General features: G+C 49.2%; 1 protein-coding gene across 3 annotated transcripts in view; it reads right to left on the bottom strand.

The window, feature by feature from the left end:
* LOC143844071 (uncharacterized) overlaps positions 1-13,894 on the bottom strand; it is a 42,638-nt gene that overhangs the window by 7,206 nt on the left and 21,538 nt on the right. Inside the window, exons 3-6 of one of the 3 annotated variants that reach the window (XM_077351086.1) lie at positions 9,913-10,074; positions 5,175-5,367; positions 2,806-2,939; positions 72-164 (exon numbers count right to left, since the gene is read on the bottom strand). In XM_077351086.1, the coding sequence (XP_077207201.1) occupies positions 72-164; positions 2,806-2,939; positions 5,175-5,367; positions 9,913-10,074 (582 nt within the window). The remainder of the gene's footprint in view (positions 1-71; positions 165-2,805; positions 2,940-5,174; positions 5,368-9,912; positions 10,075-13,894) is intronic. The other 2 variants (XM_077351088.1, XM_077351087.1) reach the window with 2 other exon arrangements.

Below are 13,894 nucleotides of genomic sequence, written 5' to 3'. Positions count from 1 at the left end.
TGCCTGGGAAGGGCTTCTAGGGATGCTTATCCCTGCGGGGCCTTCTAATAAAACTGACTGGGGTTAAGTACCTGACGCCTTTGCGCTGCTGGTACAGAAAGGGGACTTCTGGGGGCGCACTCCTTGGGCTGTGTCACTGAGGCTCCCATGCTGGTGTCCGAATCCTGCACATGGCAAGAGGAAGGACCATCATTACTGTGGGGCCGGAGGGATGGCCGGGATCCGTTCCAAATGTTAATCCCGTATCATTTTAGGATGAATAAAGAGTGTCCTGCTTTCCTCTGCTTGCAGGCTTTTAAGGGGCCTGTCTGGGGCATTGGGTTAAGCACAGCTTCCAGCTCTCATATTTCCAGTTTACTTCTTCTCAGAATGCCAAAAACTGGCCTGGGACCAGCTGCAGCCCCCATTTATTAGGATGCATGTTTTTTTATGTATGTATTTATTTATATCTCGCTTGTCTCCCCAGTTGAGACTCAAAGCATCTTGGAATATATTCTCTCCCTCCTCCAATTTCTCACAACAGCTCTGTGAGGTGGGCCAGTTCACGATGGGTCTAAGGTTATCCAGAAAACTTCCATGGGAGAAGCGGGGATTTCCACCCAGGTCTTGCAGGAGCCTAGTCGGACACTCTGTCTGCTACACCATGCTGGATGCAGACAAACAGGCCTTGTATGCTGGCCTGATGCACCCCTTTTCTCTTCTTTTGCCCTTTGGAGTGGTCCGTACAAGTTATTTAAAGGTTCTGACACGACTCACACAGATTTTAATCTGGATTTTAGCAGTTAACTTGAAACGGATGAACGCTTTGAATGCCTGTAACCACACATGATTTTCTGTAATCATTTTGTTATGCAAACCTGGTTTCATACTGTGACTGTAATTTATTCTTGTTGTATTCCTTTATTTTTGTTATATACCAATAAAGGCTCTGTGTGTGCACGTGTGACCTCTAATTCTGACCCGTCCCCAACACTTGGCCCATCAACTAGTTCTTTCTGGCAGATACTCTCTGCGTAAGAACAACATATGCCAGGCTCCACAGGCAGCCCATGCTGCTTTCAGACTGTGATTTCACAGACCAAAATTTTGAATGCTCTATAGTAAAATTTCCTCCTTGGGTTTGATCCTAAAAGGTGCTTGAAAACCATATCTTTAAACTGCCCACGGCGCCGCGGGCGAAGCGGACTAAATAAAGCAGTAAGGGCTGGTGGGGAGGAGATAGGCCGGGCTCAGTCCGGGATAAAAACTCGGAGGAGCGAATCAGGAGCCGCAAAGCGTCAATCCTGGACCAAGGAGGCAATGGGGAGGCCTCCTTGGCTGCCGTTCCCTCCGCCTCCATGCGGGGAAAGGAGCAGGGCCGGTGCGTCAAAGACGCGGCGGCCCTGCTCCTTTCCACCTGCACACCCGCCCAACTCTGCCTTCTCCCGGCCGCAGGAGTGGCCGCGCTGCGCCACAGCGCCCGGGAGAAAGCTGCCGCTGACTCGCTGTCGCCGTCGGGGCCCGCCACCTTCTCCTTGCCGTCGCCACCGGGGCCCGCCGCCTTGGCCTCCACTCCCGTGACATGCCCGCCCGCAACCAGCGTCCCCGCAGCTCCCGGCCCATGAGGACACGACGCTGCCGGAGACAGGTAGGCCGCTGCCCCCCAATACCCCCCCCAATCCTTCACACGTATTCAGCTTGTGTTCTGCATGCATGCTCAATAAACAGTGTACATGCTCAGTTACTAACAGAGCATGTGTACGGCCCTTTTTTCATTCTTGTGGTTCACACGCCACAAAAGGATGAAGACCTCCTAACAATCACAGTGTGAAGGCTCCCAAACTGTCCAGCCCTGCGGGGCTCCTGGAGTCATGGTCCAACGTGTGCTAAATGGATAAACCACTCTGATCAGGGGAAGGTATCTCCCAGCATCAGGCCCTCAACTGTGGGGTCCCGCTATACTCTCCCTAATGTTATTCAACATCTACATGCGCTCCTTCACCCAGCGGATCTTGAGTGTTGGCCCGGGATGTCACCAGTACGTTGATGACACCCAGCCATTTCTGTTAGTGGATGGCCATCTGTCAACACTGCCAGACAGCCTGGCTAGATGCCTAGAGGCTGGAGGGGACTGGCTGAAGTTGAATGCAGCCAAGATGGAGGTCCTCCGGCTGGGCCAGTCCCCAGAGAGACAGGTGTTACATATCCCAGTCCTGGACGGAGCCCAACTTGCACAGGAGCTTGGGCACGATTTTGGATGCCTCTCTCTCTCACCTGTCACAAAGCTGAGGATCCCTGGCCCAAAGATGGTAAGATTGGCCTTGACCAGGGCCAGCGCTTTTTGGGTCCCAGCCCCAGCCAAAAGAGATCAGGGCCCAGCAGAACCTCCACCAGTTCCACAGGCCCTGCAAGACAGATCTGTCCTACCAGGACTCCGGACAAGGCCGAGAAGGGCCACTAGGAAACGCTGGCCTTGCCCCTGGAGCTTGCTCCAAAACCGATCTGCTTTTTTATTAGCTGAGGGTAAACGATGGACTGTTGTTTGAATAGCATTTTCCACCCTGAGCTAGGCAAGAAGAGGGGCTTAGAAGAATAAGTATTTATTTATTTACTTCCCAGGAAGATAAGGTCGGGATACTTAAGTATTGCCACCGGCAGATCAGAGTAGATATCTCAGTCCATTATGAAGTTTTAACTTTTCCTGTGAAATGTCTGGACTTTAGAGATAGCCAATTTTCTGTGCAATGTCTGGGGACTAGAACATCTGATAAAGGGGTCATTTTCATGGCGGTTTATGCTGTGCGAGAGGGAGGGAGGGAGACTTACCCTTTTAATGAGTGAATCCTTTGGGAGATTAGCTTGAGCATCAAGGGCCACATAACCTTCTCCAAGCCCCGTGTCAACATTTCCTCCTCCCTTTGGCAGCTGGTGATGCCCCCGAGCCACACATGCCTCTTCCTCTGTAAGCACAAGAAGAGAGTTAACCGTGAGCGGGAGACCACGTTATTCTCTCTGCCTCGCCGTCCACTTCGGGATCTTTATCTGAGGCTCCCACCAAGGGGAATGGCCCATACTTTAGTCATCTTGCAGAATGGATAAAATGAAATCATGTTCAGGAGGACATGGTAATAAATATCGCTTTATTGTCTGTGAGCAGTTTGAAAGAGTAAAATAACAACAGTTTAAAAACAGTGTAAAAGAAACCAGTGGCAAACATTCCCTCTTGCATCTGGTGATCTGGTCTGGGATTCACGAAAGTAAAGGGGAGGGGAGATCATGCAACTCATTTGGCGGCTTTCCCTTGTGTTGTAAGGCCTGGGCTGGGGGAGGCCCGGGATCTCCTGAAGCCTCATGGGGAGAGTCCCAGATAACATTCAGGCCAGGACTGTGATGTGCACGGAAGAGGCCCAGTAGGAACTGTTGCTCTCCCCAGCACTGCTGGCATGCCTAGCTAGGGAAAGAGAGCGGGCACGAACAGCCAGTGGGGCCGACCCCGTTCTGGTGTCGCATGTTGCTAAGGGGAGGGAGAGATTGGGGGGCTTTCTGCACCAGGATCTTTGTAGCAAATTGGTTGCTGAATGAAAAATCGCCATTTAAAATAGTGCAATTCGTCGTTATGCATACCTGCCTTTGTAGTGGAATCAGTTGCGTTTTTTAGCGTTTCCCACAGGCTTCCGGTCTCGGCAAAAATCGCTAGAAAGGAAGCGCTATTGCCGAGCTCGTCCCGCCCTTGGCCGTCAAGCAGCCAATGGGCAGCCGTTAGCATGCTCCCAAACAGCCCCTTTCCCTTTAAGAAAGTTAAAAAAAAAAAAAAACAGACCCATTGCAACGAATCTGTGTTGATTCGTTGCAACGGAGAGACCCATCCAGCTGCCTGGTGTGTTTGAGCTGTCGTTTGATCGTTGCCACGCTCCCTCCAAGTGAAAAAAAAAAATCCCCCCCCCTCTCACGGGCCCGATTTTCGGCTGAATGAATGTGTAAAAAATAAAGGGAAAATACATCAGCAAATGGGCTTTTCTGTTCTTTGTGCTTAGTGACTGAAGGGGAGGGACTGAAGCCGGGGAAGCCTCTAAACAGAAAGAGGCTCGCTGGTGCGTTTATCCCCGCTCGCTCTGAGAAAAAAAAAATGGCGATCGCTTCGCCGGAAGATTAGAGGAGAGAGCCAGGGGTAGGGACTTTGTAGAAACCGCAACAATGTTAACGCACAGGTCTTTTTCGCTAGTGTTGCAGATTGGTTGCAGGAGTGTATCGCTTTCCAGAGGGTGAATCCACTTTTGGGGATTTCCCTGAAAGCGCTACAAGGAAGCGCTTTTTGCAGATCGGTTTCAGGTGTGTGGCAGATTGTCAACGACGTTGTGCATAACGGCAAATCAGTAGCGTTTTCAATTGGCAACCATTGTGCGATTTTGAAGGCGTGCGAAAAGCCCCTCAGGCTGAAGGAATGAAATGAAAACGATCTCAAACACAAAGACCATTTTTTGTAAATAAAATAAAAACAATTCCACCCACCTTCCCTTTACTACTGGGAAGTCCTCCCCTTCTCAGTCTTCCAGGAACCAAATTAATCTATGGTTCCCCACAGCTTTCAATAGAGGAACAGCCAAACCAGGCTAGCTTTTTAAGTATGTTTGCTCTGCAGAACCATTCAGGTGAGTAGCCATATTGGTCTAAAGCAGCAGAACAAAGTTTGAGTCCAGGGTCACCTTGAAGACCAACAAATGTCTTTCAAGCCACAAGCTTTCATGAGTACCTGAAGAAGTGTACAAGCACAAGAAAGCTTATAACTTTGTTGACCTTAGAGGTGCCCCTGGACTCAAACTTTGTTCTACTCAGGAGAAAGCTTAGTTCAGCTCCATGGGATTCATTCTCTTGACCGGGTCTTTTAGGGTTCTGCGCTTCGGCTCGGTTTGGTCTCCTCGGTGATCTCTGACATCCAAGGCGGCCAAGGCCGTGGCGCGGAGAGGAGGGGCGGTGGCAGCGTGCCAACTGGTGGCCGCATGGGCTTCCTGCACACGGCTTCAAGATTCGGTGATTGCCTAGGCGGCTGAACGGAGCCGAAGCGCACAACCCAGCAAAGATCTCTCTGGTTGTGCTTAGAGAGACTGCCGTTCGAGTGAGGGAAGAGGCCAAAGGCCTATTTCAAAGTGAGGGCATACTCTAAATTAAAGCCCTTTGTCTAAAAGACGGCAGAGCACCTGGACAGCGGCTTGCTTCTCCTCTCCGAGCTCCTGTTTCTGGAATGCTTGAGAGGTCGGACACATTTCTGTTCTGCGCCAACACGAGGCTGTGAGGCCTGCTGTTCTTCCCAGCACAGGCATTCTTCGTCTCCGGAGGCGAGCCCAGCAAGATGCTGGCGGCACTGCAGGAACACTGCTGCAAAAACCACTCCTACGCCAGAAGAGAGAGAAGGAGAGCTGAAGGCGGAACGAGCACTGTGGCTTATCGTAGACACATGGCCAACGTACCAAGGGAGAGATGGGCAGCCTCAGCCTGCCAGGCCAAAATGAAGCCAAGGGGCAGAAGCAACAACCCCAAGACTTTTGGGGGTTGCCAGGCTCCAGGTCAGGCTGGGAGATCTCCCCAAATTACTACTGATCTCCAGGCAACAGGGATCAGTTCCCCTGGAGAAACTAGCTGTTTTGGAAGGCAGCCCTATAGCATTAGACGCCATTGAGGTTCCACCTCTCCCCAAAGCCACCCCCACCCCAGACTCCATCCCCAAATCTCCTGGAATTTCCCAACCCAGAGTTGGCAGCCTTTGGCATCTACTCCCTTTACATTTGCAATAGTATTTCTGCAGCTAATACGTCTGAATAATGTCATCTTGAAGAGAATCGGAATTCTACCCTGGATGCCTCTTCCCACACGAAACCTTATTAATCTCTAATCAATAAGCACCCCTTCATTAATCATTTGAACATCTGAAAATTTGCACCAAGTAACTGAATGTTTCCTTAGCTTTGTTGATAAACTGAAAATGCAATAATGTTTGTTCTAAAATACCCAAGGAATAAATCAGATTATGGAATTACTCCTGAAAAGAACTTGATACATGTTTTTGTGTGGGCAGATGTTCTGTCCCAAACTTGAGTGGAATAAACAACAAAAGAAGGATAAGAGGAAGAATGTTTCACCTTGGTAACACTATTGTTCCTGCAGGAAACAAGGAAAGGCCACACAATCTTGAACTCTTCATAATGGGCTGCCAGTTTTAAATAGTTGTGTTTTGAGTTTAAAGTTGTTTGCCCAAGCAACATGACATGGGCTTCTACACTCCTCCTGCACAAGAGAGACGCCAGAAAATGTGGCTCCCTTTGGGAAATGGGCCTCATTCATAACATTTTATTTTGATTTATTTACGAAATGTATATCCTTTGTCTTCTTCAGGGCCAGCAATGGGGCTAAAAGCATACATAATAAAAACACATCTCACAAACTTACTAGAAACCAGTTATACTGCATCCACAATACGCAATGCAATGCACATAAATAAAAGCGACACATAAACCACAGGGCAGAAGGAGTGATTGCTGAAGAACACCCGCTGGTGGAAGGTTTTGTGGCCGGGCAAGTCTCTCTGGGAACAGAGGTCCATGGCAGAGGAGGCCATCTCCTGGGTTTCCTCAAGGGTTGCCCAGTCCCCGTCCCCCCCAGGATGCTGGTGGGGGATGGGGGGTAGGGGTGCCTGGGGAGTTGGGGAGGGAGACTGGGGAGGGCAGGGACCCCAGTAGGGCACAGAGCCATAGATTCTGCTCTCCAAAGCATCCGTTTCCTACAGGAGACCTGGGAGAAGCTGTAATTCTGCGGGAACCTTCGGCCCCACTTGGAGGCTGGCATCATGGCTCAGCTTGGCTCGGTGACCAATAGGCCACCTCCAGATTGGGCTGCAAGCTCTGGGCTGGGGAGAGGCCAGATTGGGCCGAGGACTCACCCAGCATTTGGGCTATGAAACAGCTCATGGAGGGAAGCTGCCGAGTGCCGCAGCGCTGGCTGCCTCGGGCTTGATCATCTGCTTCGGCCGCCGAAGCACACGACCCTAGAACTTGGCTCTCTGGCTGGCGTGCCAACTGCCTAGGGCACCGGCAGATCCCTGAAACAATTAATCCAGGGGTAGTCAAACTGCGGCCCTCCAGATGTCCATGGACTACAATTCCCAGGAGCCCCTGCCAGCATTCGCTGGCAGGGGCTCCTGGGAATTGTAGTCCATGGACATCTGGAGGGCCGCAGTTTGACTACCCCTGGATTAATCTGCCCTTAATACTAGGGACCTTCCCAGAGACCCTTTATCACAGAACCCTAGAGTGGGAAGGGGCCATACAGGCCATTTAGTCCAGCCCCCTGCTCAGGGCAGGATCAGCCCAACCTTGGAGGAGGCTGTGGTTAGGCTGCTCTTGAAAAACCCACGCTGGATTCATCCGGCCCAGCCCACCACCGCTCTGCCGCACAGAACAGCCACAGAGTTTCCTTGATCCCTTCCAGTCCTGCTCCCAGCCTGGCCAAGGGGTGGGCATGGCTCTGGCCGCTCCCACAGATGACCTACAGAAACAGCTGGGTCTCGGCAGGGGGGGGGCATGCTGTGGCTGTGAGATTTGACAGCAGTGTGCAAAACCTTCGAACACTGGCCATCAGCCCACCATCTGGCAAACATGGGAATTCAAGGTGCTGCCTTTAAATGGCTGCGATCTTTTCTCCAGGGCGAGGGACAGAGGGTTAGGCTAGGGGAGAGATCCCCTGGGGGATAGGCCCTGACACGTGTCTCCAATGTTATTCAACATCTATATGCATCCCCCAGATAATCCGAAGCTTCGGGCTGGGATGAGAACATGAAGCTATATCGGTTGAGGGACGGTCTTCCATCCCAACCCACAGAGTCTTAGAGGCCACGGTGGACTGGCTCAAGCAGGCTGCTGAAGTTAAATCCAGTCAAGACAGAGGTCCTTTGGCTGGATCAGCATGCCCCAAGTTCTGTCCAGCCAGGCAGCTTTTGGCTGGAGTTCTGAGAAACAGGAGATATTCTCCCCTGTCGCTTTAAGAGAAAGGATGCTGGGTATTGTAGTAGGCTTGCTCTTTCCTGTGTTCCTCAAATGCGATTGGAACTTAAGCCCAATTTCCTGGTAATAGCCAAGGCGGAAAAATGCCCCTTCCTCTTTCTTCCCAAACTCTTGGTTAGTCTTCAGCCATCCGCAGCAGAGGGATGCCTCACTCTTTTTCTCCTACCCAAACTTATAAAGAATCACTTTTCCCTTAGAAGAACCTTTGCAATTGTGTGCTACTGAGATGCCTAATGAAAGTGCTCTAAAAACGTTTGGTTTGAGTTGAACACTTTCTGGAAGCAGCTCTGCAGCCACCTGAGCTGTGGGGCAGAAGACCCCAGGTAGGGCAGTGGCACTCCCAGCCCTTGATGGAGTCCAACTAACCACCTCCGCGACTGTCAGGCGCTTGGCTATGGACACCCGGGACACCAATGTTGCACTCCATTCTGCCCCACTCCCCAGGTGCGACAGCTGGTGCCTTACCTATCAGCATCCAACCTAGCCACTGTGATCCATGCAATAGTCACCTCCAGGCTAGACAACTGTAACTCGCTCCGGAAACTTCAGCTGGTCCAGAGTGCAGCAGCACGGGTCCTCACGGGGACCTAATGCAGAGGACCCTTACAAGCAGTGCTCTGTCAGCTGCGCTGGATGTAACCTTTAAAGCCCTCAATGGTCTACTACAGGGGTAGTCAAACTGCGGCCCTCCAGATGTCCATGGACTACAGTTCCCAGGAGCCCCTGCCAGCGAATGCTGGCAGGGGGTCATGGGAACTGTATTCCATGGACATCTGGAGGGCCGCAGTTTGACTACCCCTGGTCTAGGACTATCATATTTGTGGGACCACCTCTCCTATTACATCCCCCAAAGAGCACTGGGATCCAGTGAGCAGAACTTACTCAGGTCCTCTAAAGAAATCAGACTTGCCCTCTTAGGCCCTGGCCCGGCCTGTGGGGACACTCTGCCTGTTGAGATCGGCCCTGCGGAGCTTAAACAGAGTCGTTATGGCAGGCCTTTTATTTATTTTATTTATTTATTTATTTATTTAGATTTATATACCACCCTCCCCGAAGGCTCAGCTTTGGTTGAGGCCGTGGGGTGGTTGGATTTCGGCCGGCCTCCCTGCCTGATCCCTGTCCAGATTCCGCCAACTCTGTAAGAGGTGACTTACATACTGCCCCCCTCCCCCAGACAGGAGGCAGAATAGGGCAAATTGTATAGTTAGTTATATATTTAGCTTGGGTTTTATAATGTTATTTTATAATTAATTCAACACTGAGATTTTAAATGTTGGAATGTATCTCTAATCTTTCCTAACCCGAGGGCTCAGGGCAGGGTAAAAGTCCGTAAATAAATAAAGACGTCTGTTAGCATTTCTTTGGGATCCTTCTCCTAATGAATCTCTTCCCCAAGTGCTAGACGATAGACCCTGCAGTTCTCCACAAGGCATCCTCCAAGGTATACACACGGTCATTTGTCCATTGGCTGAGGGTTCCCTCCTGATTGGGGCTAAACTACCAGGGGAGACCATTCCTGGAAGTGAGCCATCTTCTATTGGGGGAGTATTTCCAGGAGGGGATATGGTAGGGAATGAATTGTCTGCATGCAATTAGGGCTGATTGGCCCTCATTGACAGATTGCTCTCTCCTTATTGGCAGCGCCCCCTAGGGAGGGCCAATCAGATGGGGAGTGAGTTGTCAACATGAGCTTTGTTAGGTTTAATGCTTGAGGTTCCTCCCCTCCCCTGGCCCTGCACTTCTCAGGCTCCGCCCCTAAAATCTCCAGGTATCTTCCCACCTGGTGCTGGCAATCCAATGAACAGCCAGGGATTCAGAGAGTGGGACAGGCAAGGACTACAGAATCGCACAGGAGAGTGGTGGGACTCGTAACCTTCAGTACCTCTTTAAGCTGGCTCATCTTCTGCTCCTTCTGCAAACCACAGACTTGCTTCTGTAAGCGCAGGTTGTGTTCTTGCAGCTGCCCAATTTTTTCAATCAGCTGGCAAACTTGCTCCAGATATCCCAGGCTTGAGCCCAGAGCCTTGGCGTTCCCTTGATTCACCTGCAAGGAAAACACCCCCCCCCCCCCCAGGGATTAGAGCTCAGGGGCTAACAGGGGTAGCAGGACGCGGAACAACTGAATGTGGCCCCTTAAAACCAGCCCTGGAGAGGTGCTTCAGCGGAGAGGGAACGAACCACCCAGCCAGCAACACAACGACACGTATTAAGGCTGACTACGAAGATCTTGGGAGGAAGCAGAGCTGAACGGGGCAGAAGCGGTTTCTCTTCGATCCTGCCTGTCGAACCACTGATGTAGAGAAACTGGAGAGTATCCAGAGAGGGCTACAAAGATGGTGAACTGAATATAAGGCCTTGAAGTTCCTGAAGAGAGACAGAATCATGCACAAATTATGAATTATTATTGAAAAAATGTATATACTCTTTTTGAAATATGGCACAGAGGAGGAGCAGGTGAAAGAATGTATGATAAAGCAGCATAGGCATTTGGCTATAAGATATGGAGAATAAATGTACCTTATGTTCTAAACTCAAAGAGAACTTTATAAGATGATGTATAAGTAAATGGTAACAACTGGGGAAGGCACTGGCAAACCACCCCGTATTGAGTCTGCCAAGAAAACACTGGAGGGCGTCACCCCAAGGGTCAGACATGACCCGGTGCTTGCACAGGGGATACCTTTACCTTATAAGTGATGTATGATACGGAATTGATTGGGCAAAATGTATAAAAATCTTTCAGCTCAGGTGTACCTCTACAAAAAACAATCAAAATTAGAAGCGATCCAATGTAAATGTCCGAGAGCCGTCTTCAGAATCCCTTGATGCATATGTAATGCTCTCCTACAGCTAGAAGCAGGGCTCATCTCTTTAGAAACCCATCCCTGACTTCAAGCTGTGTATTTGTGGTTAAAAGTAAGTGATCCTCCCCCTGCTATAACATCATTAATTTTTGAAGACAACTTCCACTCAACCTGAGAAAAGTAGAGGAGAAACTCCTCCACATTGGCCTGTCCAGCAATCATCTACTCAAACTCAGGATCCAACAGACCGAAATTTAAAATAAACAAAACTATGCTATATCTCTTTACAATCGGATAGAGCATGACTGCACCCTACCATCATAGCAGGAACTTACATAAAATGTTTTACTCCTGCAAGGCATCTACATCTTCTGGATTATCCAAAACATCGCAGAGCATTCCTCCTAGCCCTCTGTTCAGCTCTTATGGAAGGAAGATAGGCCCAAACTCTGGTCCATTCCCCACAACTTCAATGTTGCAAAAGGCTTGCAAATTGTAAACACTACTAATTTGCGGTTATGCATGACGTTGCACACAATCTGCCACATTCCTGAAACAGTCCCGCAAAAAGCGATTTGTTGTAGCGCTTAAAGGGAAATCCAGAAAAGTGGATTCACCCTCCGAAAAGTGCTACACTCTTGCAAACAATCTGCAACACTAGCGAAAAAGACCTGTGCGTTCCCATTGCTGCGGTTCCAGCCAAGTCCCTCCCCCTGGCTCTCTCCTTCCAGCGAAGCAATTGCCATTTTTTTTTCTCGGAGCGAGCAGAAAGCAACGAACCGGCGAGCCTTCATTCACCCAGCGAGGCTTCTCCGGCTACAGTCCCTCCACAGAAGTTCTTTAAAGCTCCCCTAAGTCACCAAGCACAACACAGCCCCGTTTGCAAGTTCCCTTTATTTTCGGCCGAAAATTGCTCCTGTGCACAGGGGGGGGGGATTTTTTTTTCCACTCGGGGGAGCGTGGTAACGATAGCTCGCCAGCTCACCCGCCAGCTAGATGGGTCTCTACGTTAGGAGGAATTAAGGCATATTCGTTGCAACGTGTGTTTTTCTTTTCTTTTTTTAACTGTTCTTAAAGGGAAAGGGGCTTTTCGGGAGCATGATAACAGCCGCCCATTGGCTGTTCATTTGATTGACGGCCAGGGGCGGGACAAAGCACAGAAAAATTCGCTTCCTGTATAGCGATTTTTGCGAGACCGGAAACCTGTGAGAAACAATTGAAATGCTACTGGATTCCACTACAAAGGCAGGTATGCATAACGCCGAGATTGCACTATTAAAAATAGTGTTTCCGCTTTCAGGAACCAATTGGCAACATTGGTCCTTGTGCGGAATGGGCCTCTCTGTGCTTTAAGTTGATCTCTGTGCCAGGTGGAAGGGGTAGAAACTGTAGAACATGCACTTTTATACTATAACTTCTATCAAAACATCCAAACGCAACATATAACACCAATATTGGACATACCTCAAGACAGAACAAATAGCTGCTGTGTATCTATGCTTCTAGTTGACAAAGATACTACTTGCCAAGCGGCAAGATTCTGTGCCATTCCTTGCCTAATAAGACAGATATATCCTAACATAATTTTTAAAATGGTACACATTGTCGTATCGACAATATTTTAGCCCAATTTTAACTGATCTGTAATAGTCTTGAATAATAATGAAGCTTATTTTAACTACCAGGAACATTTAATCATATGTGGTGTACCTGTATGAAAAAGAAAAAATTTGATACAAATTTGAAGATTTTGGAGGTTAAACTTCAAATGAAACCAGAAGTATATCTATTGGGACTGATCAATAGAAATTTAGGGGGAAACAACAGAATTTTGTTCTTATATGGGATAGCAGCGTGACTACTATATGCTCAGACTACAAATATTCCTACTTTAGTGGACTGGCTGGTGAAAATGAGAGAACTTGCAGAAATGATTAAACCTACTTTATTAAAGACAAATTAATAACTTTTGTTATTAACTGGAAGCCTCTTACAGAATAGAGCTAAAAATGACTTGTGACTGTAGAGATTAAAAACAATAGTTCTGAATAATTTCAAAGTTATATGGATATAAATGATTAATCTGAATGAATTAGTGATGATCTAGCCTTTTCCAACCTTTTGACCACGGAGGAGCCACTGAAATAATAATTTAGGTTTTGAGGATCCCTGGAAGTGATTTCAGTTGGCCACACCGCCCTGCCATGCCTCCGGAAGTGACATCACCACCTACATTACCAGGCAGGCTCAAGGACGACTGAATGGGGGAAGAGAGAATAGATGTTTCAAGGCAGGAGGAGGGACGCAGGCGCATAAGCCATGAGGGGAAGCAATGGAAGTGGCTGGTTCCTTAGCTAGAGGCTGAGTCCATTAAGGGAGGAGGAGAAAGTCAAGAGCCCCTTCTAGAGCTCCACGGATCCTTCAGGGTCCACAGACCCTGGGAATCCCTGGGTTGGGAATCCCTGATCTAGAGTCTGGATGGCTGGAAACTCAAAATTTATTGTAATGAGGCTGTTATGTCTGTTCTTTGTGCTTTTGTTTGCTTCCCCCACACACATGCTATTCTTTCTATTTTTCCTTTTTATCTCTTTTGTTGTTGTTAGGTGCGAAGTTGTGTCCGACCCATCGCGACCCCATGGACAATGATCCTCCAGGCCTTCCTGTCCTCTACCATTCCCCGGAGTCCATTTAAGTTTGCACCGACTGCTTCAGTGACTCCATCCAGCCACCTCATTCTCTGTTGTCCCCTTCTTCTTTTGCCCTCGATCGCTCCCAGCATTAGGCTCTTCTCCAGGGAGTCCTTCCTTCTCATGAGGTGGCCAAAGTATTTGAGTTTCATCTTCAGCATCTGGCCTTCTAAGGAGCAGGCAGGGCTGATCTCCTCTAGGACTGACCGGTTTGTTCGCCTTGCAGTCCAAGGGACTCGCAAGAGTCTTCTCCAGCACCAGAGTTCAAAAGCCTCAATTCTTTGACGCTCGGCCCTCCTTATGGTCCAACTTTCGCAGCCATACATTGCAACTGGGAATACCATAGCCTTGACTAGATGCACTTTTGTTGGCA

The sequence above is a fragment of the Paroedura picta genome, chromosome 8, assembly GCF_049243985.1.
Source record: "Paroedura picta isolate Pp20150507F chromosome 8, Ppicta_v3.0, whole genome shotgun sequence".
NCBI classification, from domain to species: domain Eukaryota; kingdom Metazoa; phylum Chordata; class Lepidosauria; order Squamata; family Gekkonidae; genus Paroedura; species Paroedura picta.
Note: the sequence above shows the minus strand (reverse complement) of the source record. Positions and strands in the feature narration are given on the sequence as shown.